The 23339-nt window shown below is 47.8% G+C and overlaps 7 protein-coding genes across 7 annotated transcripts; 5 read left to right on the top strand and 2 right to left on the bottom strand.

Moving 5' to 3' along the window:
- Positions 1–415: 415 nt before the first annotated feature.
- On the top strand, positions 416–6509 carry MCYG_04075 (protein transport protein SEC7; the record flags this gene model as incomplete). The annotated part of the gene is made up of 6 exons (XM_002846292.1): positions 416–1993; positions 2048–2238; positions 2308–4604; positions 4672–5032; positions 5085–6104; positions 6164–6509. The coding sequence occupies 6 exons, from the start codon at positions 416–418 to the stop codon at positions 6507–6509; spliced, it is 5793 nt and encodes a 1930-aa protein (XP_002846338.1).
- Positions 6510–7532: 1023 nt separating this feature from the next.
- Positions 7533–8474, bottom strand: MCYG_04074 (conserved hypothetical protein; the record flags this gene model as incomplete). The annotated part of the gene is made up of 3 exons (XM_002846291.1): positions 7533–7710; positions 7793–8274; positions 8379–8474. The coding sequence occupies 3 exons, from the start codon at positions 8472–8474 to the stop codon at positions 7533–7535; spliced, it is 756 nt and encodes a 251-aa protein (XP_002846337.1).
- A 335-nt stretch (positions 8475–8809) lies between these two features.
- On the top strand, positions 8810–10643 carry MCYG_04073 (ribose-phosphate pyrophosphokinase 1; the record flags this gene model as incomplete). The annotated part of the gene is made up of 4 exons (XM_002846290.1): positions 8810–9072; positions 9205–9325; positions 9409–10505; positions 10613–10643. 4 exons carry the CDS (start codon positions 8810–8812, stop codon positions 10641–10643), a joined length of 1512 nt encoding a protein of 503 aa, XP_002846336.1.
- Positions 10644–15460: 4817 nt separating this feature from the next.
- On the top strand, positions 15461–16276 carry MCYG_04072 (isochorismatase hydrolase; the record flags this gene model as incomplete). Its single annotated transcript, XM_002846289.1, has 2 exons — positions 15461–15494; positions 15636–16276. The coding sequence occupies 2 exons, from the start codon at positions 15461–15463 to the stop codon at positions 16274–16276; spliced, it is 675 nt and encodes a 224-aa protein (XP_002846335.1).
- A 334-nt stretch (positions 16277–16610) lies between these two features.
- On the top strand, positions 16611–18444 carry MCYG_04071 (DUF890 domain-containing protein; the record flags this gene model as incomplete). Its single annotated transcript, XM_002846288.1, has 8 exons — positions 16611–16690; positions 16749–16796; positions 16870–16930; positions 16993–17162; positions 17388–17489; positions 17545–17635; positions 17694–17957; positions 18022–18444. 8 exons carry the CDS (start codon positions 16611–16613, stop codon positions 18442–18444), a joined length of 1239 nt encoding a protein of 412 aa, XP_002846334.1.
- Positions 18445–18500: 56 nt separating this feature from the next.
- MCYG_04070 (conserved hypothetical protein) lies at positions 18501–19616 on the bottom strand (the record flags this gene model as incomplete). The annotated part of the gene is made up of 1 exon (XM_002846287.1): positions 18501–19616. The coding sequence occupies one exon, from the start codon at positions 19614–19616 to the stop codon at positions 18501–18503; it is 1116 nt and encodes a 371-aa protein (XP_002846333.1).
- A 701-nt stretch (positions 19617–20317) lies between these two features.
- MCYG_04069 (start control protein cdc10) lies at positions 20318–23063 on the top strand (the record flags this gene model as incomplete). The annotated part of the gene is made up of 3 exons (XM_002846286.1): positions 20318–20590; positions 20660–22322; positions 22384–23063. 3 exons carry the CDS (start codon positions 20318–20320, stop codon positions 23061–23063), a joined length of 2616 nt encoding a protein of 871 aa, XP_002846332.1.
- Between the last annotated feature and the right edge of the window lie 276 nt (positions 23064–23339).

The raw sequence follows: 23339 nt of genomic DNA, 5'->3' as shown, positions 1-23339 counted from the left end.
CACGGTCACGTGGCTTTTCCCACCAAACACGGCCGATAGCTTAGTAATGATGGATGCATCTGGACTAGTGGCTACGGTGAGGGACAAAGTCATAGAGTGTATAAATGACTAAGCAGAAAATATGACTAAGTACTGACATAAACATGCTTAGGTAATATATGGGGGAAGACAGCCTGAGAAAGGCCAGATGGGAAATAATATAGAAGAAAAGCATTCAACGAACTACATAAAAAAGCGACCTACAAGCAGCTTTTCCCTGCGATCCCCGGAACCTGCGTTGACGCTGCCTTCGCCTCAAGTCTCTCACTCGTTTGTCGTTCCTTGCGCTTATGGTTCTCAGCGTCGTCTAGTGCGGACCAGGCCCTTGTCTGTTAGGATATATATATATCCTGCCATTTAGGCATCCTCTCCCTCAATGGCCGATTCCGATGCACATTTCCTCGAGGCTCAGCAGACAGATACTCATGCTGAGCCAGATACCACCACAGTAGCAGAAGAAGAAGAATCAGCAGTAGCAGACTCGGAGCTACGGGAGGATACGGTCGAGGACGGAGCTACTCAGCCGGAGCCGGAGGACGAGGAAGAACAAGATGATGACGCTACAGAGACAGATGTCCGGGATGCCGATGCTGGCGAAGGAGAGGACAATGCCAAGGAAAGAGGTTCAGATCAGGCTCCTGCAGTCGTAATAGAGCAATCGAGGGCGCGGTCCGACTCGCGGTCCACAACGGCAACACAGTCAGGCCAACCGCGGTCTACTCCCCTCAGCTCAGCCGTGTTCGTTATCACGGCCTTGGACGCTATTGCATCCTCAAAGGAAGCTCGGAAGAGCAAGGAGCTGGATGAGGCCGTCAAGCAGGCCCAGACCAACATCAAGCAGTCCGAACAGCAGCCCATCGACCCCGAATCGATCTTCTTGCCCTTGCAGCTGGCTAGCAAGACCGACAGCATTCCGCTACAGGTCACCGCCTTGGACTGTATCGGCAAGTTGATCACCTACTCTTACTTTGCCTTCCCCTCTGTTCCGGATGGAAACGAGTCCGCAGACCAACCTCCGCTAATTGAGCGCGCAATCGAGACGATATGTGACTGCTTCGAGAACGAGCATACTGCCATAGAGATTCAGCAACAAATCATTAAGTCACTGCTGGCGGCTGTGCTCAATGATAAGATTGTCGTGCACGGAGCTGGCTTGCTGAAGGCCGTTCGACAAATATATAACATCTTCATCTACTCCAAGTCTGCCCAGAACCAGCAGATAGCACAGGGCTCGTTGACACAGATGATAGGCACTGTCTATGACCGTGTGCGTACCAGGCTAGATCTTAAGGAAGTTCGCATCCAGGAGGCCGAGACCCGTGAAAACCGCAATGGCTCCACAGGTGATTTGCCCGCTAACCCTTCTGACGACAGCGCCGTCCACGAGGTCGAAGGGAGTTCTGATATCGGATCTTCAACCGTGACAGACCAACCGGTCGCCAAAGAGCCAACGGAGAAACTGACACTGCAGAGCTTTGAAACCAACAAGGATGAAACAATGGTTAATGACAGTGCGCCAACCATGGTCACAAGGGCCAAAGTGGTAAGAAAAACATCGAGGCCTGGTGAGGATCTTGATCCAGCTGCCGATGAAGAAGATGAAATATACATCAAAGATGCATTCTTGGTTTTCAGGGCTTTATGCAAATTGAGCCATAAAGTACTCACCCATGAGCAGCAGCAGGATCTTAAGGCTCAAAATATGAGATCCAAACTACTCTCTCTACATCTAATGCAGCATCTTTTAAATAACCATATTGCTGTATTCACATCGCCCATCGCAACTATTAGGCATGGTTCAAACACCGATGAAAGCATGACCCTGTTACAGGCCATAAAGCCGCACCTTTGTCTCAGCCTGAGCAGGAATGGTGCTAGCTCTGTCCCCCGTGTCTTTGACGTCTGCTGTGAAATATTCTGGCTGATGCTAAAGCACATGAGGGTGATGTTGAAGGTTAGAACTCATATTATTTCCCTTTTCCTTTTATCCAGGCTTGCTGAACCCTAGCTGCAGAAAGAACTGGAGGTTTTCTTCAAGGAAATATACCTAGCCATTCTTGAGAAGCGTAATTCTCCGATATTCCAGAAACAAAGCTTCATGCATATTTTAGAACGACTCTCTGGCGACCCGAGGGCTTTGGTTGAGATATATCTTAATTATGACTGTGACCGTACGGCACTGGAGAATTTGTTTCAAGGGTATGTCGGTGGCTTTGAGTAAAGTCGAAACCTACTGTATAACGACTCTTGCTAACTTTGTAAAAACAGAATCATTGAGCAACTTTCTCGCATGTCAAGTATGCCTGTTACTGTTACTGTATCCCAGCAACAGCAATATGAGCAACAACACTCTAAAAACCCCTCTACTCCCAATGACTGGCATAACCGTGGCACCCTCCCTCCTTCTCTCACCATTGCTAAGATTGACCAACCCACTCCGCCTACTAATAACCAAAATTTCCCCCCGGAGTACGCCATGAAACAAAATGCCCTTGAATGTCTTGTAGAGATCCTTCGCTCGCTTGACATATGGTCTTCACAAAACAGCGAGACAAAACCTTTAGGCCGGGGCCTGATGTCGCGTAGCTCAGTCGATGTCTCTAGAGACTCTATGGACACTAGCCAAGGTGCTACTATTCCGTCACCCCGCGTCGAAAGCGCAGACCCCGATACAGGCGCATCTTCCCCAGTGCCCGAGGATGACCCTAATGAGATTGAAAAGGTTAAGCAACGGAAAATTGCATTAACGAACGCGATTCGGACGTTCAACTTCAAACCTAAGCGTGGAATGAAGATCCTGCTCTCTGAAGGATTTATCCCGTCCGATTCGCCAACGGATATTGCTCACTTTATCTTCAGAAATGACCGACTAGATAAGGCAACCCTTGGGGAGTATCTTGGGGAGGGCGATGCCGAAAACATTGCCGTTATGCACGCTTTTGTTGATTGCATGGATTTCACTAAACGCCGGTTCCCAGATGCTCTTCGGGATTTTCTGCAAAGTTTTAGGTTACCTGGAGAATCCCAAAAAATTGATCGGTTTATGCTCAAGTTTGCTCAGCGATATGTGACCCAAAACCCCAACGCATTCGCCTCCGCGGATGCAGCTTATGTTCTCGCTTATTCGGTAATCCTCCTGAATACAGATCTGCATAGCACTAAAATGAAAGGCCGCCGTATGACCAAAGATGATTTTATTAAGAACAACAAGGGGATCAACGACAACGCTGATTTGCCAGTTGAGTATCTCAGTGGCATCTATGATGAGATTTTGAATAATGAGATTGTTCTTCGAACTGAACGTGAGAATGCTGCAAACTTGGGCCATTTACCTGCTCCCCAGCCAGGGCTCGCGTCTAGGGCCGGTCAGGCATTGGCGACTGTGGGCAGAGACATCCAAGGAGAAAAGTACTCACAAGCGTCGGAGGAAATATCTAGCAAGACCGAGCAGTTATATAGAAGCCTAATTCGAGCACAGCGGAAATCAGCCATGAAGGAAGCATTATCTCGCTTTATCCCTGCCACGTCAGTACGACATGTTGGGTCCATGTTCAACGTGACTTGGATGTCATTCCTCTCCGGCCTTTCAGCACAAGTCCAAGATACCCAAAATCGAGAAACTATTCGCTTGTGTATGGATGGAATAAGATTAGCTATTCGTATATCGTGCATGTTCGACCTCGAGACCCCAAGGGTTGCTTTTGTTACCGCCCTAGCCAAGTTCACAAATTTGGGCAACTTGCGCGAAATGGCCGCGAAGAATGTGGAGGCCCTTAAAGTCCTGTTAGATGTCGCCATTACAGAAGGTGACCACCTGCAGAGCTCCTGGAGGGAGATCTTAACATGCATCAGCCAACTCGATCGTTTCCAGCTTCTTACAGACGGCGTGGATGAAGGCTCGTTGCCTGATGTATCCCGAGCAACGCCACCCACTGACTCACGATCTCAAAAGTCACTTCAAGTGCCAAAGAAGCCCCGCCCGCGCTCTGGTAATGGGCTAGCATCTTTCCGACGCGATGTTGCTATTGAGAGTCGTTCGGCTGAAATGGTCAGGGGTGTGGATATGATATTTACAAATACCGCTAATCTCAAGCAGGAGGCCCTTGTTGATTTCGTTCGTGCACTTAATGCTGTAAGCTGGCAGGAGATCCAATCCTCTGGCCAGAGCGAATCTCCTCGAACATACAGTCTTCAAAAATTAGTGGAGATAAGCTACTACAACATGACCCGAGTTCGAATTGAATGGAGCAAAATCTGGGAAGTTCTCGGTGAACATTTCAACCATGTTGGATGTAATGCTAATACGGCTGTTGTGTTTTTCGCCCTTGACTCTCTAAGGCAGCTGTCAATGCGGTTTATGGAGATCGAGGAGCTCCCTGGCTTTAAATTCCAAAAAGATTTTTTGAAACCTTTTGAACATGTCATGGCCAATAGCACTGCTGTAAACGTCAAAGACATGGTTCTTCGATGCCTGATACAGATGATCCAGGCCCGTGGGGATAACATTCGCTCAGGCTGGAAAACAATGTTCAGAGTGTTCTCGGTTGCAGCATCAGAACCATATGGTAAGTTAAGTACCATTCGCTACGAATGAACCCTATCTTTCCATCTTGTGCTAAGTTTTCTTGATAGAGGGAATTGTAAACATGGCGTTCGAGCATGTGACGCAAATTTACAAAACCCGTTTTGGCGTTGTTGTCTCTCAGGGGGCTTTCGCTGATTTGGTGGTTTGCCTTACTGAATTTTCAAAGAACCTTAAATTTCAAAAGAAATCCCTCCAGGCAATCGAGACACTCAAGTCTACAATTCCCAAAATGCTAAAGACGCCAGAATGTCCGCTCTCCCACCGCCGCACAAACTCTGGCTCCTCCCAGGGTGAGGTTATTGTACAGGCGCCCATCGGCCAATCTCCCGAGGAACAGTTCTGGTATCCGCTTTTAATCGCATTCCAAGACGTCCTTATGACTGGTGATGACCTTGAGGTTCGATCGAGGTATTTTAATTTTGCTTTCCTTCATAATGCTACGTAGCTAACAGTGTAACAGAGCTCTCACGTACCTTTTTGAAACGCTTATCAGGTATGGTGGAGATTTTCCGCCGGCATTCTGGGATGTGTTATGGCGCCAGCTACTCTATCCTATCTTTGTCGTCTTGCAATCCAAGTCCGAAATGTCGAAGGTTCCAAACCACGAGGAATTGTCAGTTTGGTTATCAACCACCATGATCCAAGCCCTACGAAACATGATCACCCTGTTCACGCATTATTTTGACTCCCTGGAATATATGTTGGATAGATTCCTAGGGCTTCTAACGTTATGCATATGCCAAGAGAATGATACCATAGCCAGGATTGGAAGCAATTGCCTCCAACAACTAATATTGCAAAATGTTAATAAATTTACCCCAGAGCACTGGGAGAAAATAGTTGGGGCATTCGTGGAGTTATTTGAAAGGACCACTGCTTATGAACTATTTACTGCTGCGACAGCCGTCCCTGGTATTCCATCAGAACGCAGAAACATTGAAGAAGCCACTTCTCATGCTGATCCCGGGTCCCCTTCGGCTAAACCAGATAGGGGACAAGAATCAGCACGGCCAAGTGAGGATAGTGAGGATTCCCAGCAAGGGCAGCTCCCAGCAGCCTCATCCGAGCTTGAAGATTACCGCCCTCAGCCTGATTTACAGCAACCTCCCACCGTCGTCACTGCTGCACGGCGACGATTTTTCAACCGTATCATCATTAATTGCGTCCTTCAGATATTAATGATTGAGACCGTGAATGAGCTATTTTCTAATGACGCTGTTTATTCTCAAATCCCTAGTAAGGAGCTACTGCGGCTGATGGCACTGCTAAAGAAAAGTTATCAATTTGCCAAGAAGTTCAATGGGGCCAAGGACCTGAGGCTCAAGTTGTGGAAGCAAGGTTTCATGAAGCAACCGCCAAATCTTCTCAACCAAGAGAGTGGTAGTGCAGCTACGTACATCAATATTCTCTTCCGTATGTACCATGACGACCGCGAGGAGCGAAAAAAGAGCCGTTCCGAAACCGAGGATGCTCTAATACCGTAAGTCACCATCCTGGCAATGTGATGATTTAAGAAAGTGTTTGCTAACAAAACTACAGCTTGTGTGCGGACATTATACGGAGATACGTTCAACTAGACGAAGAGTCGCAGCAAAGGAACATTTCTGCTTGGCGCCCCGTTGTAGTTGATGTTGTCGAAGGATATACCGGCTTCCCATTAGAATCCTTCGAGAAGCACATTGAAACTTTCTATCCAATCACAGTTGACCTCCTTTCCCGCGACCTCAATGTTGAAATTCGACTGGCTATCCAAGCTTTTCTACGCAGAGTTGGAGAGTGCCGACTTGGCATGTCCCCTCAAACCCCTACAGAGCCACCCACAAGCCCGCGAGGATCTATTTCACAAGGCTACTTTAACGGTCGAAGACAAAGTGTGGGACGATAAGCTCAGTCTTGGACAATTTCTTAATCTTACATTTGTATCGTATATTCGTGTTCCTGGCTTTTCTAGACGGCTTTTGCAATTTTCTGCCCCTCCAGTTGATATCCGCTTTTAACTTCTTCACACTTTCTGTCTAATATTTCAGCTCTTTGGTTCATGTACTCTGGAAATAAAAAGCAATTAGAGCCGAAAACTTCCTTCACCTTCATTCCTCCATCACCTTGAGCTGTTCTTTAGCTTATGTGCCCGAGAAGTTAGGTGATACCGCTTCACTTGGTGCAATATCTGTCGCGCTTTGTTATATATCCTCTTGATACGGCTGGTAAGCCCACGAAATCATTAGCGGGCAGCAGTTTGTAATGGTATGCACATTATTTGGTCGGCAACACAGGTAGCAATTAAGGCCAAACCCCATAGGGCCAAGAACATTACCAGCCAGTACGAAGTCAAGGCTGTAACAAATGCCTATAGACATGTTAGATTGCTCGGGTGGTCGTTAGCACAATATCTATATCATTTTGTATTTATTTGAGTTGAGTTACGTGTATAACTATATCATCCAAGGTACGCGTTTAAGGTTCTTCCACGCGCTTGACTCTATAAAGTTAGTGCACGGGCCATTTTATTGGATACTCGGCCCGAGCCTTGGCATTTTTATCTTATCTGATCACAGTGCAAGAACATACTAGTACTAAGTAATTTCACTAACTGCACTATATAGTAGGCTTAAGATATGCAGAAATAAGACGAAAAAGGCTAACCACACGTTCATCGCATTTGCATTAGGCTTGACAAAAAAAGTTTTGAATAAAGACAACAACCGCGCACCAGAAAGTGAAGCAAGCTAGAATAAATATTGATTAACCTGCACTAACTTTGGACTTGAAGCTCAGGGGGCCAAGGACCGCATTATAGAGAACACTTCTAAAATGGATCAAGCTGGGCAATATATTACGGCATTGCATGATTTACACAGACCAATTACGGTGAATATGTCCTCTAGGTGGTTCCTATGTAAAGCTCCTCTCATGAGCTCCAGCCCATGCTCCCATCAAAAGGGGCAACGCTGTCGCCTTGCTTCAGCCGGACCTGTTCAAAGGTCGGGATATTTCCAGAATTATAATGCTGAAGCAAGTTTTCCATGTCATCTTCAGTCATGTTAACGAGTTCATCTAAGCTCCAGGATTCACAGATTCGAGATATCCTATGTAGGAAAGGGAGTCAGTATCAAGCGAAATACAGCTTCAAAGTCAGGCTGTAATAATTTATTCTTGACATGTACGAACCAACTCATCCTCTTTGGCCCTTCATTGGGAGTTGGAGCAGCTACTCTCAGTTTCTTGCGCAGCAGTCCTACGTTCTGGATGGCTGCACCGGTATTGTCAGGAAGACTTGCTGCGATCTTCTTCCTTATGATGCTGGCTAGTTTAGGTCCATTTCCGTTAGTGCTGACCATCACCTGCAGTGGCCCATCGCGGTGCACGCTGCCAAAGTAGAAGTCACATTCTGATGGCACATCCGCAATGTTTGCAGGAATGCGCTGTTCCCTGCACAGCTTCCAAATCTGAGTAGAAGCCTCGGGATCATCGACAGCCACAAAGACCATGTCGATGCCGACTAAGTCTTCCGTTTGGAACTTTCGATCGACATGGCCGACCTGCTGTTCCGCCACGCGAAATGCCACTTCGTCGTTCAGGCACGACTTTGGACAGACGACAGTGACCTTGGCGTCCGCATTTAGTGCATGCACAATCCGGCCAGCAGCTACCTAGAGAGCATATTTGTTATCATTAATAATATCTTTTTAAGATTTTTGTTATTTTTCTAGACAGCCGCCGTAGCCCTGCGGGAATTGGGAAGAGAAAAACGAACCTCACCACCACCGACGACCAGCACACGCTTGTCCCTCACCTGCCACGCAACAATGAGGGAACCACCCGGCTGAATAGCAGGGAACTCAGCGGACATGATCAACAGAACGCCAGGACTTGCATATATATATATATATATGTCCTGAAGGGCAAAAAAGAAAGAAACCAAGCTCGTTAAGTCGCCTACGTCAGCGCAGGTCACATGTTCTACACTAAGAAGAAAAAAAAAAGCTGCGGCGCAAGGATAAACTCTAAAGGCACTTCAAACCTTTCGACCGCCTCGAAGAGCGAAAAGAGGGAAAAGAAGCAGAAGAAAAACGTTGAGAGAAGAGAAAACCCCATGGAAGGCAGCTTTGATATACACTCGCAATATCTCTCGTTGATGCTATTGGAACTCAATACGATCTTTGTCTAAACCTCCAAACCCCTACCATGAGAGGCGTTCTAGTCTTCTCTGGGACCTCGCATCCCACCCTGACTGAGGCCATATGTGATAGACTAGGGACCCTACCGGCGCCGTGTGAGCTACGAAAATTCAGCAATGGCGAAACCAGCGTCAATATCGGGGCCTCTGTTCGGAATCAGGATGTTTATATCGTCCAGAGCGGAAGTAGGAAGATCAATGACAGCGTGATGGAGCTGTTGATCATGATATCAGCCTGCAAGGGTGGTTCGGCGAAATCCATAACAGGTCTGTATCCCAGTTGAAGGGTGATTGACTGTTAGAGCACTCCAGGCTAACTATTTTCAAAGCTGTTATGCCGTAGGTCACTCACCATGCGCCTGTACATTCTGAATTTACTGACCCGGAAAATAATAAAAAAAAGATACTTCCCATATTCGCGGCAATCAAAGAAGAAAAGCCATAGAGGGGCGATTACAGCTCGGATGCTTGCCAATCTACTTTCTGTCGCCGGAGTTGACCATGTTGTCACTGTGGACCTACATGTATGGATAAATAACCCGCCTAATTGGTGTTAAGCAAGATAACCACTCAAGACCGGATTAACTGACTAGAAACCCCCATCCAGGCATCCCAAATGCAAGGTTTCTTCGGCAAGCCTGTCGATAACCTCTTCGCGGAACCCTTGATTGCTCGCTGGATTCGGATGAACGTCCCGCAATGGAATGAAGCAGTCGTCGTTACCAAAAACGCTGGTGGAAGTAAGAGGGTTACTTCTTTGGCTGATGCCTTAAAACTCAACTTTGGCATTGTTACTACTGATAGGAGACGACAACGGCAAGCAAAAGTTGGAACAATGACTGATAGCGCCATCTTCTTCGACTCTGTTGAGCAAGGCTTCACTACTAGCCACGACGGAGAACAGAAGTTTGACCGTACATCGAATACGAACATCCGTCGCTCAATTGCCAATACAGCTACTGAAAGTGGTATCCTCACACCTCGTAACAGTACCTCCGACACTTCTGCTAGCAACGCGGCACAAGAGTCAGATTCATATAGAACACCACACCCAGATAGCATGCTAGGCCCCTCCACTCTCGCCGATGGATTCTCCTCCGAGTATACCGATGAGCGGGCACGCGAGGTTATCACTGGCCGCTTGGTTCAAGGACATCTTGTTGACGATGATTATCCATCCCCCGAAACATCGCCTACTTCTGCGTCCGCTTCTAACAATGGAGCTGATGGATATGAAGGATCCATTCCTGACCCAATGACCATGTCTGCAATATCAAACCTGTCTAGCTACCAACCTGGCCATGCGCTAGGTGGCTCTTTCGATGCCGCCGCATCCTCCGATGAGGAAGACGGATGTGTGCGGCGATTCGGACAGGAGAGGATGATTACCCTTGTTGGCGATGTCAAGGATAAAACGGTCTTCATCGTTGATGATATGATTGATAGGGCATCTAGCTGGATTGCAGCTGCAGAAACGGTTGTTAAAAAGGGCGGTGCAAAAAAGGTGTACTGCATTGCAACTCATGGCATCTTTGGAGACGATTCCATGGAGCAGATGGAGAATTGCCCCAGTATCGATTATGTCGTCGTGACGAACTCGTTCCCTCTTCCAGTGGAAAAGGTGAAGCTCATGAAAAAACTAGTTGTGCTCGATCTTTCGGCTCTCTTATCTGAAAGCATCAGAAGGCATCACAACGGAGAAAGGTTCGCTCATCTTGATTTCCATTTACACAACTTTTACGCCTTGACCCTCGTCTTCAACATCTGCCTAACATGCTTCTGCTGGATTCTCACTGACTTCTTTCCTTTAGTATTTCTGCCCTCTTCCAGTTGCACGGCTAAATGCAAAGGCAGCCTTCACGCAACCCGTATCGGAACTCCCCCTTGCTCCCTTTCCTCATCTCAAGAAAAAAAAAAAAATAAAAAAAACATAAAATAAAGAATCAAAAGCCTGCTTCATCACACTTGACCCAAGTCTACAGATGCATACATATTACATCAAATTGGCGGTACGCGGCACGACATGGTATGTTGGAGTACGAATCTGTATATGTTTTACGAATCAACCTCATTAGGGCAATCAATGACAGCTATCATCAACATTTCTTATGACAACTAGCCACCACATGAAGAGCGAAGAGAATGAAAAAAGAAAAGCAAAACAAAGAACTGCAGTCAAGATGCAAACATGTCCCATTTCGACCATTCCTAGAGGTACAAGATCTTCACCAATTCGGGTATCAGCAGCGTGTGGGGGAATATATCCTGGCTAGATTTCCATTACATGTCCCACGGCTGCATCACCCTCAATGCTATGGGCTACTGTGCCTTTCCTCCGCCCCAACTCGTGTGCCAGAATACGCCCTCACCGACCATAGTCCCGTTTTTCCCTGTTCCGTCCCACCTTTATACTTTGCCTCTCTTTGGCAGCCTGCCTCCCGCTTTTTCCCCCTTGTCTTCTTTCTTTTTTTTCTTCTCCCTTTCAACTACTCGCTCGCGTGTGAGGGAGTAAATACCGTTACAGCTGCCATCCCGTGGCTATAGGGCATGAGGACCATGCAAGATCGAGAGCAAGAGGAAGAGCTCCGATATCTCCATTCCTTTTCTATCCTCCCCCCATCCCCTTGGCCCGGACAATGATGACACTTCTCAAACACTGCAGTAGGATCGTATATCCTCATCGTCACCATTGCCTCGATTGGCCGGACGGCGTCGTTCGGTTGACTATGCTTTTAGGTTTCTCAGTACCGGATTAAATTATTGTTTGTTCCCACCAGCAACTACATCCTCTACTTTCCTTTTTTTATTTTCAACTTTTTTTTTCCCACTTGGACTCTGCTTTTATCGAGGGAAGGGACTGCGGACAAACAAGCTCTGCCGATCGTGTGGGCTTCTCCCATCCGTCGTCTCAGGGCATGATAATTAGAATGATATACGGAGAACGCCGTGTGGTCGTGGGGCAACACTCGCATGGGGGTGGGCGCTAACAGCAAACGGAAAACGTTTACATGCAGAATCGACTGTGCCAGTGTGATGCGGCAAGCTGCAGATCGGGCTTTGGGTGTCCCCGTCATCCCTTATTTATCTATATCTAACTAGTTGTTCGGTGCTATATATATGTAATTTTCAATATATATATAGATCTTTATTTTCAAGCAAAAAGGGGATTGTAACTAGGAAGCACGTACACAGTTACATCATAATAGTGCATGCCCACTTCCACCAACGTTTCTTCTGCTGCCGGAGCCCACTCGTTAGTTCCTACGAGAACGCGATGTCAAAGGTCAGACCGTATCTTTTCTTCTTTTTCCCTGCAGCGCCTTGCACGGGAGTAATCGTTGTCATGTGGTTCAGCATAAATATTAGGGCACATCGAGATCGACAAATCTAGACTGTCCCTTCAGCCATGCCCGGCGGCTCGAGAGCGGCAAGCTGGCTACGAAAAGGGCCTGAAGAGCGGATGCCAAAGTGAAATAACAAGCCCTATAGGTGCTTGTATATAGTACCGTTCCCTGGTATCATTTATTCCTACCACCCGTATGGTGGCGTGTCTCCTGGCATCAGTAGGGCTATATCAAACAGGACGAGAGGGTGATGAAGCAGACAGTAGAACAAAGCAGCAGACGCGCCAGATATAGATTGAGATAGCTAAGGAACACGACCTTGAAGATCGGATTTTCGTGATACGTCATATTTGCTTGTTCGCTGGCTGTCCTCAACCAGATAATGCAACGAACTTCACAACGGGACCCTCGAAGTCGTACAGATACGCAGGCCAGGAGGAGGATCTCCAGAGGGGGGGGGCCTGAGTCCCTGCGCCGACAACCCATCCATCTCTGCGTTCTCTCAGCCGTTGCAGGGCCAATTATTTGAAAGCCAGGTTGAAGCTAAAAATACCCAGAAATCACGACTGACGTACGCCGGAACCAGGGCTAAGAAGGCCAGGAAGATGGGCGCCGGTATGGCGGGATGGATTTCCGCCAGGGATGTTTAGAGTCTAGTTACGGAGTGCATATACATACATATGTATACATACATAGTAGGGAGGTTGCCATGTATGCATACTCCCGGGTCACCGCCCAGGGAGCACTCCCTTGCATGGTGATTGGGCTGGTTAGCCGTCTGTTTGTGGATTTGGAAGTCTGTAGCTGTTGGGCTTGAAAACAGAAAAAAAAAAGAGAGAAAAAGAAAAAAGAACAGATATCATGGATCCGGCTGGTCCGCACTGGCATCTCTTTCTGTCCGATATCGTGCTCCGCGGACCATCTCCAGTCTGGCTGTCCGCATACAGGCACACTTGGCGGTGGACGTTAGCTCGTCTGCCTTGCTTCCTCCAGCGACTGACAGACCGTCGACTTCTCTTCTCTGGATGAAGAGAGTTACGGGGTATACGAGAGAAGGTGATGAGCTGCGCCAGTCAGAGGATGAGAGAAGAAGAAAAAAAGGACCAGGATATGGCTTTTGAGAGCACCAGTAGTTTGGTTCTTGGGATCTTCACGGCAATCCTCCGTTTGTCTGCAATCAGATATAAAGAGAGGCGTGCGGGAGACGACATATATGGTCCCTCTTGTGCCCGGAAGTAGGGAGTTACGTGGAGCTTTGCTAGTTCCCAGCTCGACTACTCGACCTGTCGCCCTGCATCTATACGGCGTAGGCATATATGCGCCCCTTACAACACCAATGTATCAACCATCCTGACTCGCTAATTACCATCTGCAACAGCCATGGGGACGAAACGATGCTGGAACCCTCTCGACACCTTCGCCAATCAAACATGCCAGACGAGAAGAAAAATTGAATGTGCGAAAGGAAAAAAAAAAACGAAAAAGAGAAGGGAAAAAAAGAAAAGAAGAGAATTACTCAAAAGGGAAGAATAGGAAGAAAAAAGAAAACCCGAGACAAAGACCAGACAGCCTTCACCATAGCTCTCCTCAAGCTCTGGTCACCAGAAGGGCAAGATGGGGTTCCGGGACGGCCCCCCCAGGGGAACTCAGCTTTGCTTCTTCCGATGGAAAGGGAAAAAAAAAATCCACCTTGGGGTATATATATACCGATTGAACAGCCCAGGTTGTTTCTCCCTTCTTCCTCTATCAGCATACAATTCACTCGTTGGCTTCTCCGTTGTTACGTTCTATTCTTCACCATCTGTCTAAGAGATCTGGCCCTCACTGCTGCGACATATAAAGGTTACAAGAGGAACAGGCAAAGGTGCGCGAGTCGAGTTTGTGACTTGAAAGTGCTCCATGCTGGGCTGTATAAAACTGACCAATTCTCACGCCTAGCCTTGATTCCTTCTCTCTCTTTTCTCTTTGCTATCAAAACAACACTCTTCCTCCCTAAGAAAAGACACATCCTACCTATCCAACTTTTCCACCTCTTCGACTGGGATCTCTCTTTTTCCCTCGCCTTTTTTTCTATACGGCCATAAAATAGTCTCCCACTAGGCGACCCGTCGTGCTGGAACGCCCCTACTGCTTGGCCTTGCTTAGCCCTTATAATTTTTTGCAACACCTCAGGCCCCCCGGCGACCCAAACACTCGCCTGCGCGCCCCTATATAAGGGCTCTGGCTGGTTAAACGCACCACAGCTTCTTCTACCGAATCAAGAGAGCTTCAGCTCCGTCAGGCTTTTGCTTTTTTTCTCTTTTCTTTTTCCAGCAACCACCTACGTCACGATGGCCAACCCCCGATGTCCTCACCAGTGGGGGATCGTGCAGACCAGCAACGGAAGCATCTTGACATGGCGCTGCTCGATATGCAACGGCGGCCCTTTCATCGGCATCTGGCGCTGCAAGTTGTGCGGGTTGATGAAATGCAACCCTTGCTATACCAAGTAGAGAAAACATGTTTACTTTTGAACGCCACCTTTTCTTTTTGGTCTTGCGGGCAGGGGTATACGGGGGGAACGAAAAGGTACTTGCATCATGCAGGCAATTTGGTATGCATCCTCGATTCCCTTCAACTCATATTATATTCCCTAGTCTGTACATATTACCGACTTCCCTGCATGTTCGCATACATAGACTTCGCCACGAGATGTCTCGCTTCACCTTCACCCACATAAACACGATAGTGTATCTTGAACATGACCGGCTAACGAAGATTCACATACGCAGACGACCCTGGTTATTTATTTTTCATTACTTCCGATTTCATTCGACCTTGGCCTCCTAGTTATTTGCACGGGTATATGTTTCCACCTAGAGGATTTGTCTTTTTCCTATGTCTCTTTTCTTTTTTCCCTTCCTCGGTCGATTTGATACCCAATAATGAGCCTGCAAATTTCACGGAGTATAATGCATTCCTTTTCTTTTTTAATATTCTTCTCCACCCATAGCGTTTCGCCTTTTTTTGTGCTTTTAATATACATCTGCTAGCCTAAGAATCGGAATATAAATCGTGGTCCCGCAGGATATTACATTCAAGCTGTCTGTGTATACGGTACATCTTCCACGTATTTACTTTTAGGGCGTATATAGACGCTGAGCACTATTATGTATCATTAACGCCACTTAAAGTTATGCCAATCGAGCCTGATCGAGATCTTGCAGATATGTACCATAGTACTCATTGGTAGGCCATTCCGGTCCGCTCGCCCGGCATATGGATCCATGGAATCATCTTGTTTGTCCATGTGTGCTTGTCGACCAACGCAACAGTATGGCTGGAGAAAGAGCAGAACTCATCTACGACAGTGTCTGTACTATCGTATGCTTCCGAGTGTCTGTAGAATACTCGTATAACCACCTGCTGACAAATTAACTGGATATCAGCATTAGTGAACTAGTTATTAGAGTCATAGGGATAAACATATAAGACATTAGATATTACATAGATAGACCAAAGATGGCAACAAAGATGGCAGCACTGGACCTCTCTCTGCCTACCGTCCTCCTCGTCATCGACAATCACGCAGCCTTCGACAACGAGGCGTACTGGGGCAAAAGATCCAACCCGCAGTACAAGGAAAATGTGACCGCACTCGTCAATGCCTTTCGTGCTGCCCACACCAAGAGCCCGCACATCGAGATCGTACATGTCGGGCACTCGTCGACCAACGTGAAGAGCGTCTTGCACCCGGACCACCCAGACGGTGGACCAGCCTTCTACCCGTTCACCGAGCCCACCGCGGGCGAGCTGGTCATCTGGAAGAACGTCAACTCAGCGCTGGTCGGGACTGACCTGGAGAAGACGCTGAGGGGGAAGGGCGTGAGACAGCTGCTCATCCTGGGCCTGACGGCGGAACACTGCGTTTCTACCACCACCCGCATGGCGGCCAATCTAGGTGTGACAAACGCCCCAGACGGCAAGCTGGGCGGGCGAGTGATCCTGGTCGAAGATGCTACTGCGTCGTTTGCAAGTGGACGGTTCGATGCAGATACGGTTCACGGCGTCTCCGTCGCGACGCTGGAGGAGTTTGCTGAGATTGTCAAGACTGCGGATGTCTTGAAGGACTTGCAGCCTCTTCTTTTGTGATTACCTTGATGTTATATGCATGGGCTGACTTGGCCAGTCTCCTGTTTGACTATCGTATATCTAGTGTAGCGTATTAGTATGTATATGCAAAGTAGCGATGATTGTATATAACTATGGGACAAACACGCTGCAGGGCAAATCCCAAGTGAGCCTTCCACATACCATGTAACAACCCGCATGGAAGCAAGACATGTTTACTTCTTCAAGCTGACCGTCCGTTTGTTATTCACACACTAGTTTTTCAGCCCGGGTGCATAAGGTCGTTTCATAAATGCAACCTGTGATACAAACGACCCTTGCATCTCAAGACTTGCAAAAAATAAGCCAACCTACGATGGACTCTGCAGGGAACATCTATCGGCAAAAGGTCGACTTTTCAGCCCTGGCCTTGCAAGACCCGGCCTTCAAGGAGTTGTATGACTCTCCTCTTCTGGATGTGGCTGCATGATCGCTGACAGCCGTCTCGTACCAGCTTGAATGCAAAGGGGCAGCTCGATTTCAGCAACCCGGATGCTGTCAGGTATTGTCTACCATGAGGTTTAGTCCCGATGCGCCTGTAGTGACGGGTGATACCACAGGCAGTTGACGATCAGCCTTCTTCGTCGCGATTTTGGCTTGGAGGTTGAGCTTCCTGGTGACAGGCTGTGTCCGCCCGTAAGAGCTCTCCTGTTTTTTACCTGTACTGATCTTGAGATCCTGCTAATGTCCGTTGTCAGGTCCCTAATCGGTATGTTGTTTGTGATCCGCTCGACGATTACTCAAGTCTGATAGATGGGCTTTGGTGCAGGCTCAACTACATACTTTGGTTGCAGGATTTGATAGACTGTACCAATGATGACTACTTTGACCGATTTGATCCTGATAGGGATGTTGTCGGGCTCGACATGTACGAATAAAATACCCCCTTCTGCCCTTCGTGCACAGTGTTGGAGCCGATATTGATATTAACGACTGGCAGCGGAACGGGGTCAAGCTGCATCTACCCTCTTCTCGGAGCAGCACGGAGAACACGATGGAAATTCGTGGCGACAGGTATATTGAGAAGTATCATATAGAGCACGGATGCTAAATAGAATCTAGATATCGACGAGAAGAATCTAATCTATGCCAGGGAGAATGTGCTGAGGAACAACCTACAGTCACGTATCCAGGTGGTGGAATCTACGCCAGATGGCCCATTGATTCCCCTTGATGGCAGGATCCCTTTGAAGCTGTAAGCTGAACAGCTTTGTTGTTTCAAAATTTATCTTTAACATTTATCATACAAGGCTCGACTTCACTATGTGCAACCCCCCGTTCTACGAATCACGGGAGGAGATGTTACAGTTGGCAGAGGAGAAACAGCATGAGCCGCTTTCCGTATGCTGATCATATTGAACATATACCGTGGGATACATACAAACTAAGTTGATTGCAGGTTTGTACTGGGGCGGAGACAGAAATGATTACGCCCGGCGGAGAAGTTGCATTCGTGAACAAGATGATCGAGGAGAGCCTACGTTTGCGAGAAGCTGTTAAGTGGTATACCTCTATGCTAGGCAAACGGAGCAGCCTTCTTTCGCTTATCGAGGAGCTCCAGCGGCTCGGTAACAAGAATTGGGCGGTCACCGAGTTTATTCAGGGGGACAAGACCAAGCGCTGGGCTATAGCCTGGTCGTGGAAGGATGTGCGGCCCACGATGGTAGGCAATATGCATACATAAAAGCTTAAGTTTACTGTGCTAATATGGCCTGATGCACATATAGGGAGTTGCTCGGAGTATATCTAATATACCAAAGCGATACCTACCCTTCCCGTCGGAATTCCATTTTAGCATGCCGTGTAAATCAATTGACTTATTGATCGAAGCGATTGATACAGAAATCAAATCATTTCGGATTCCCTGGGAATGGGACAACAAAAAGTCAAGCGGGCTAGGTTTCACTACGGAAAATGCCTGGTCTCGGCAGGCAAGGAGGAAAAGACAACAGCAGGATGCTGCTAAAGATGGATTCAACAATGCAGGTACTCAGTCCAATACTGAGGATGTAGTGTTTGGGTTTATCATCCAGGTAAGGCGGCTGAGCCCCGAGAATGCTGACATTACCGTGCGGTGGGTAAAAGGGTTTGATTCGGTGATTTTTGAGAGCTTCTGTGGTATGCTGAAGAGAAAGGTAGAGGGAATGTAGCTTTCCTCCATAAGCTGCGACATCAATAGCTTTACTTCTTGTATGATAATGGGGTATTAAGAATTAACGGCCTGTGCGAGAGCATAATTCTCAGTTGTTCTTGCTGAAGGGGGTTCTTCAACATGTTTACCGCTATCTTCTTTTGACTTCGCATCTCCTTCTCCCTGCTTCGTGTATTGTCTTCGTGGCATAGTGGCTCTCCCAGTCTTCTGGTGAACCCCCTCAAACAAAGCCATCCCCTTCACAGGATCTACCTGGCGATAAATCGGTGCAGTAACCCGTTGTGTACCCCATGAAAACAGCCATTTATGTTTGCTGGAGTCCCATTGGATAAGCGGTGTCAGGGCGCAGACACGCTCCCACATATGGCGCATAAGGCGTCTAGTGATATGATGTGGCCGACCTCGGACGTATTGCGCAAAGGTAGGGTCCTTTTTAGCGCCCGCGATGAGAAATTCGGTACTGAGGTAGCCTTCCTGAGGCTGACTCACGGAGTCTGGAGGGGAGGTTTGTCGGGGGCCTTTCCTTCTCATTGGAGGGGTCCACGGCTCACTTCCAGCTACAAGGCGCTGCAGAGTTTCCCAGTCGTTCCGGGGGAGGGGAGGGAAGGCTTTGTCGAGCACAAGGGCGTACCATTTCTGCCGTATATGTATTTTCCTTATATCTGCTAGTGGCTTCGAAAGGGCGTTAACCTCTGGTATGCGAGGCTCCAAGTCGCCTGTCCTCACCGGCCTTTTAACTTTTTGGGCACCGATGTGATGGTTCTCGCTTTGGCTCTGTAGCAGCGCAAGGAGTAGCTCTGACGGTTTCCATTGGTCTGAAAACAGCATACCCTTCGAGCCAGGCCCATTGCCATCAGAGTGTAGGAGTTGCTGTAGTAAAATTCGTTTCCGTCGTCCAATTCGGCCGTAAGACATGAGTAGGACACGCTCAAGCGACTTTGGATATCCCTGGTTTGCGAGCTGGAAGAGCTTGAGGTGCTTCCTGATACGGGTCTGAAGCCGTGCAATTTTGGCAGCATCCATTGTCTTTTGCTCCATTGGGGAGGTGAATTTTCGGAATCTCGATATGACATACTCGGTCATGTATCTGTTGGCGACGGGATCGGGGAGATAGCTGGCCTCTCGAAGCAGAGCTCGATAATGCATCCTCCATTGGACGGGGCTCGTCATGACGTTGAATTGGGAAAGAAAAAGCTATCCAGTCGGTATACAAGCCGATAGTTGGTGTTCTCCTATCCCCAACCTCCTCGTATATATCCTTCTCTTTGCCTTTCTCTTAAGTCTTTCCCCTTTCTTTTCTCTTGTCTGCTTGCTGCTTTTCCCATACAAAAAAGAACAGACGAAGTTCGAATATCGCGCTTAGTCATCATAAGCGCGCTTAGACGCGAAAGTGGGAAAAAAGACGAAAAGGGAAAAAGGAAAAGAGGAACTCGAAGAACTTCTTCACTCGCTGTTCACTGACTGTGTCTCTGGATAGCATGTAGTCGAGACTCTCGATTTCTATATCCATTTCTCTTCCTCTACGACTTTGCCTCTACAACTTCAACTTCGACTTGAGTAAAGAGGCGCGGGTAACGTGACCACGCGAACCGCTCCCAACTCTGCCAGGGTCGCGACGCCAGAAAGAAAAGCCCGCCATTCGGTTGGAATGAATTGATAGGGACGTCCCGCTGCAAGTATGGCAACAAAAGGCTCTGCGCGATGATATGTCTATCTTTATGGATTGCTGATTCGAATTATAGCTTATTTAATTTCCCCCTGACACCTCTTTAACCGGTACCGACTGATATTACTACCGGAAGGAATCTGGCCTCGGTCCCTTGATTTGACTCAAGCCCGCTAGTATAACGGGGAAAACGTTGCAGGCTTCGATGTCGTTCTCGAGAAACTCTAATACAGGTCCGCCGAACGGTACCTCTTTTTCTCAGTCCAGGCACGACTCGTTCCATGCTTCTCAATCCCATGCATCTACTCCCGCTGGATCTCCTCCGCCCAGGGCGTCCCAACACTCAAACGTATCCGCTAGCTTTTCGACAAACGGCATGAACAACTCCATGTCCAGGGGGGGGTATGGTGGTTACAACGATGGGAATGGATATCGGCCGATGCCTTATCAGGATGGATATAAACCACAAATTTATACCGTTCGTCTGCTCTTTTGAATTCTATCCAATTTTTGAAATTTTAATCAAGCTAATCGCACACGCGTGTAGGCTGTCTATTCAAACGTTTCAGTATACGAAATGGAGGTAAATGGGGTGGCCATGATGCGTCGTCGCTCAGATTCATGGTTGAATGCTACACAGATTCTCAAGGTGGCAGGTGTAGCAAAAGCACGGAGAACGAAAACACTTGAAAAAGAGGTCGCTGCCGGTGATCACGAAAAGGTTCAGGGCGGTTATGGCAAGTATCAGGGCACATGGGTGAGTTATCAGCGTGGCCTGGAGCTTTGCAGACGCTATCAGGTTGAAGATCTACTGCGGCCGTTGTTGGAATATGACATGGGTCAGGACGGCGTCAGCGCGGCAGGACAGGGACAACTAGACACACCTACAAAGGAACAAGCCTTGGCCGTTCAGAGGAAACGATTTGCGCAGGGGCTGGATGGACAAGGAAGTGGCCCACAGGCTAGTGGAACCTATTTCCAGAGTATATCCCGCACCGCAGCTACGGCAGTAAACGCAATCAGCAAGGCTAGATTTGACTCTTCTATGAAAGGGAGTGATGGGCGACAACCAAGCATGACAAGAAAGTCTTCTCAGATGAGCAGCCAGGATACCTACTACCCATCAGCAAGCCAGCAAAGCATGCAAACCGTTGTATCAGACAGTGGTTTTGGTAGTAACCTCCAGAACAGTCAACGCAGTTTTGCGGAGTATACTCACGATGAAAACCTAGAACCTCCCCGCAAACGGATGCGTTCCTCTTCAACCACACACCAAAGGCCCTTTGGTAACAACAATACACAGCCTACAAGTTCCATGGCCGAGCCGACACCTACTGAACCCAACGATTCATTCTACCAAGGCGAATCCACAAGCAATAGGATACCCGACGACCCCAGACATGGCATACCTGCCCTTCCAGCAGCAACCACACCAGAGAGATTCCAGAAAATGAAACTGATCATGACGTTATTTTTGGATAAGCGCATGAAAAATTTTGAAAACCACCCTGCTTTCCTCACCCTCACAAGTGAAGACCTTGAAACACCGCTCGATGAATTCCTGAACAGCGCTCTGCACTGGGCCGCGATGCTTGCGCGGCTACCGCTGCTAAACGCCCTAATATCCAAAGGTGTAAATATATTCCGGTTGAACGCCGCAGGTGAAACAGCGCTACAGAAAGCCGTTGGGACCAGGAACAACCTTGACTATCGCAGCTTTCCTAAGCTGTTAAACCTACTTGGCTCGACTATAGAGATAATTGATCTCCACGGACGCACGATATTACATCACATCTCCATGATGGCGGCAACTGGCGGCGGAGGGCATGTAGCCGCGAAACACTACCTTGAGTCCCTCTTGGAGTATATAGTGCGCCATGGTGGGACAACGAACGGGACAAGTTCGTTCCCTGAATCTCCCAAATTTGAAATAATCAGCCTGGGCAGGTTCATGTCAGAGATGGTAAATATTCAGGATGACCAAGGAGACACTGCTCTGAATTTAGCAGGTAGAGCAAGGACTGTACTTGTTCCGCAGCTTCTTGAAGTTGGCGCAGACCCTCATATTCCTAATAATACTGGTCTCCGTCCTGCCGACTACGGCGTGGGCGTTGATATGGTTAATGGAAACAGTCAGGGACTCCAGGTTGGCACTGGGAGTGACGCATATATGGACCAGCTAGCAAGAACAAAGAAGGAAATTCTCGAATGTATGCGCCCTTCTCCTTTTCAAAACGTTTTGGGACCTATGTCTTGGCTAACACATGATAGCAACTGTCTCCCAAATAAATACAGCCATCGAGGCATCGATAAGCTCTTTTGATAAAGAATTAGCAAGCAGTTTCAGTGAGAAACAACAAGAGTTCAATCAGTGGCACTCCAAGATCAGAGAAAGCGCCAAGGCTAGACAAATCGAGCAAAACCAGCTCGACGAAATTAAAAATAAGACCCGAGAACGGATAGAGCTGCAAAGACAGATTAAAAATCTGACACTGTCATCAGAGGCTCTTATCGAGCATCTGCGTCAGACGAAGAATGGCGACAAAACTAGCGAGACGATGGCCGGCAAGGATAGAGCTAAGTATGATAAGAAGATTATTGATGATCTTTTTCCAGATGGTCCTGGTAGCAGCCGTATGAAAGTCATCTCTGTGAAACAAGGAAGATTTATCTACTCGCTACCCCCTGCCGAACAGTTGAAAACACGTTTGAAGTGCTACAAGGAGCAGACTGCCTCGATCCTGGCCGAGGTCGAGGCGCTGAAGAGCAAGAATGTCGTTCTAGGGGAGAATTATAGACGCATGGTCATGGCCTGTACAGGCTGGTCGGCGGAAGATGTCGACGCCGCTGCTGATGGGCTTACGGACTGCATCAAAGACCTGAATCAGAACCCTGTACCGCAGGATCAAGCCATTGAGATCCTGATGAAAGACCGGGGCCAGGACTGGTGATGATGGATGGTTCAGTTGATGACTCTTGTTTGTTTACTTTTTTTTGTCTCTGCCTGTACCTGAATGAATATCACGACCTTGCTGAGTGTTTTTATTCTTGCTTATTTTCCTACTATTTCACATTTGAGAAGGTACGCGCTGGACTTGGACTTAGGACCCTTGCTTCTCATGTCCAAGATCTAGTCTCTTTTTCTGTTTGGTTTAGCCTAATTCAATGATTGAATAATCCCTCTCCCTTTATCCCATACTATGTAGAGAACGTTGATATTTCCTGAT

The sequence above is a fragment of the Microsporum canis genome, genomic scaffold (genome assembly GCF_000151145.1).
Source record: "Microsporum canis CBS 113480 supercont1.4 genomic scaffold, whole genome shotgun sequence".
NCBI lineage: Eukaryota > Fungi > Ascomycota > Eurotiomycetes > Onygenales > Arthrodermataceae > Microsporum > Microsporum canis.
The sequence above is the reverse complement of the archived record's forward strand: the minus strand, read 5'-3'. Positions and strand labels throughout refer to the sequence as shown.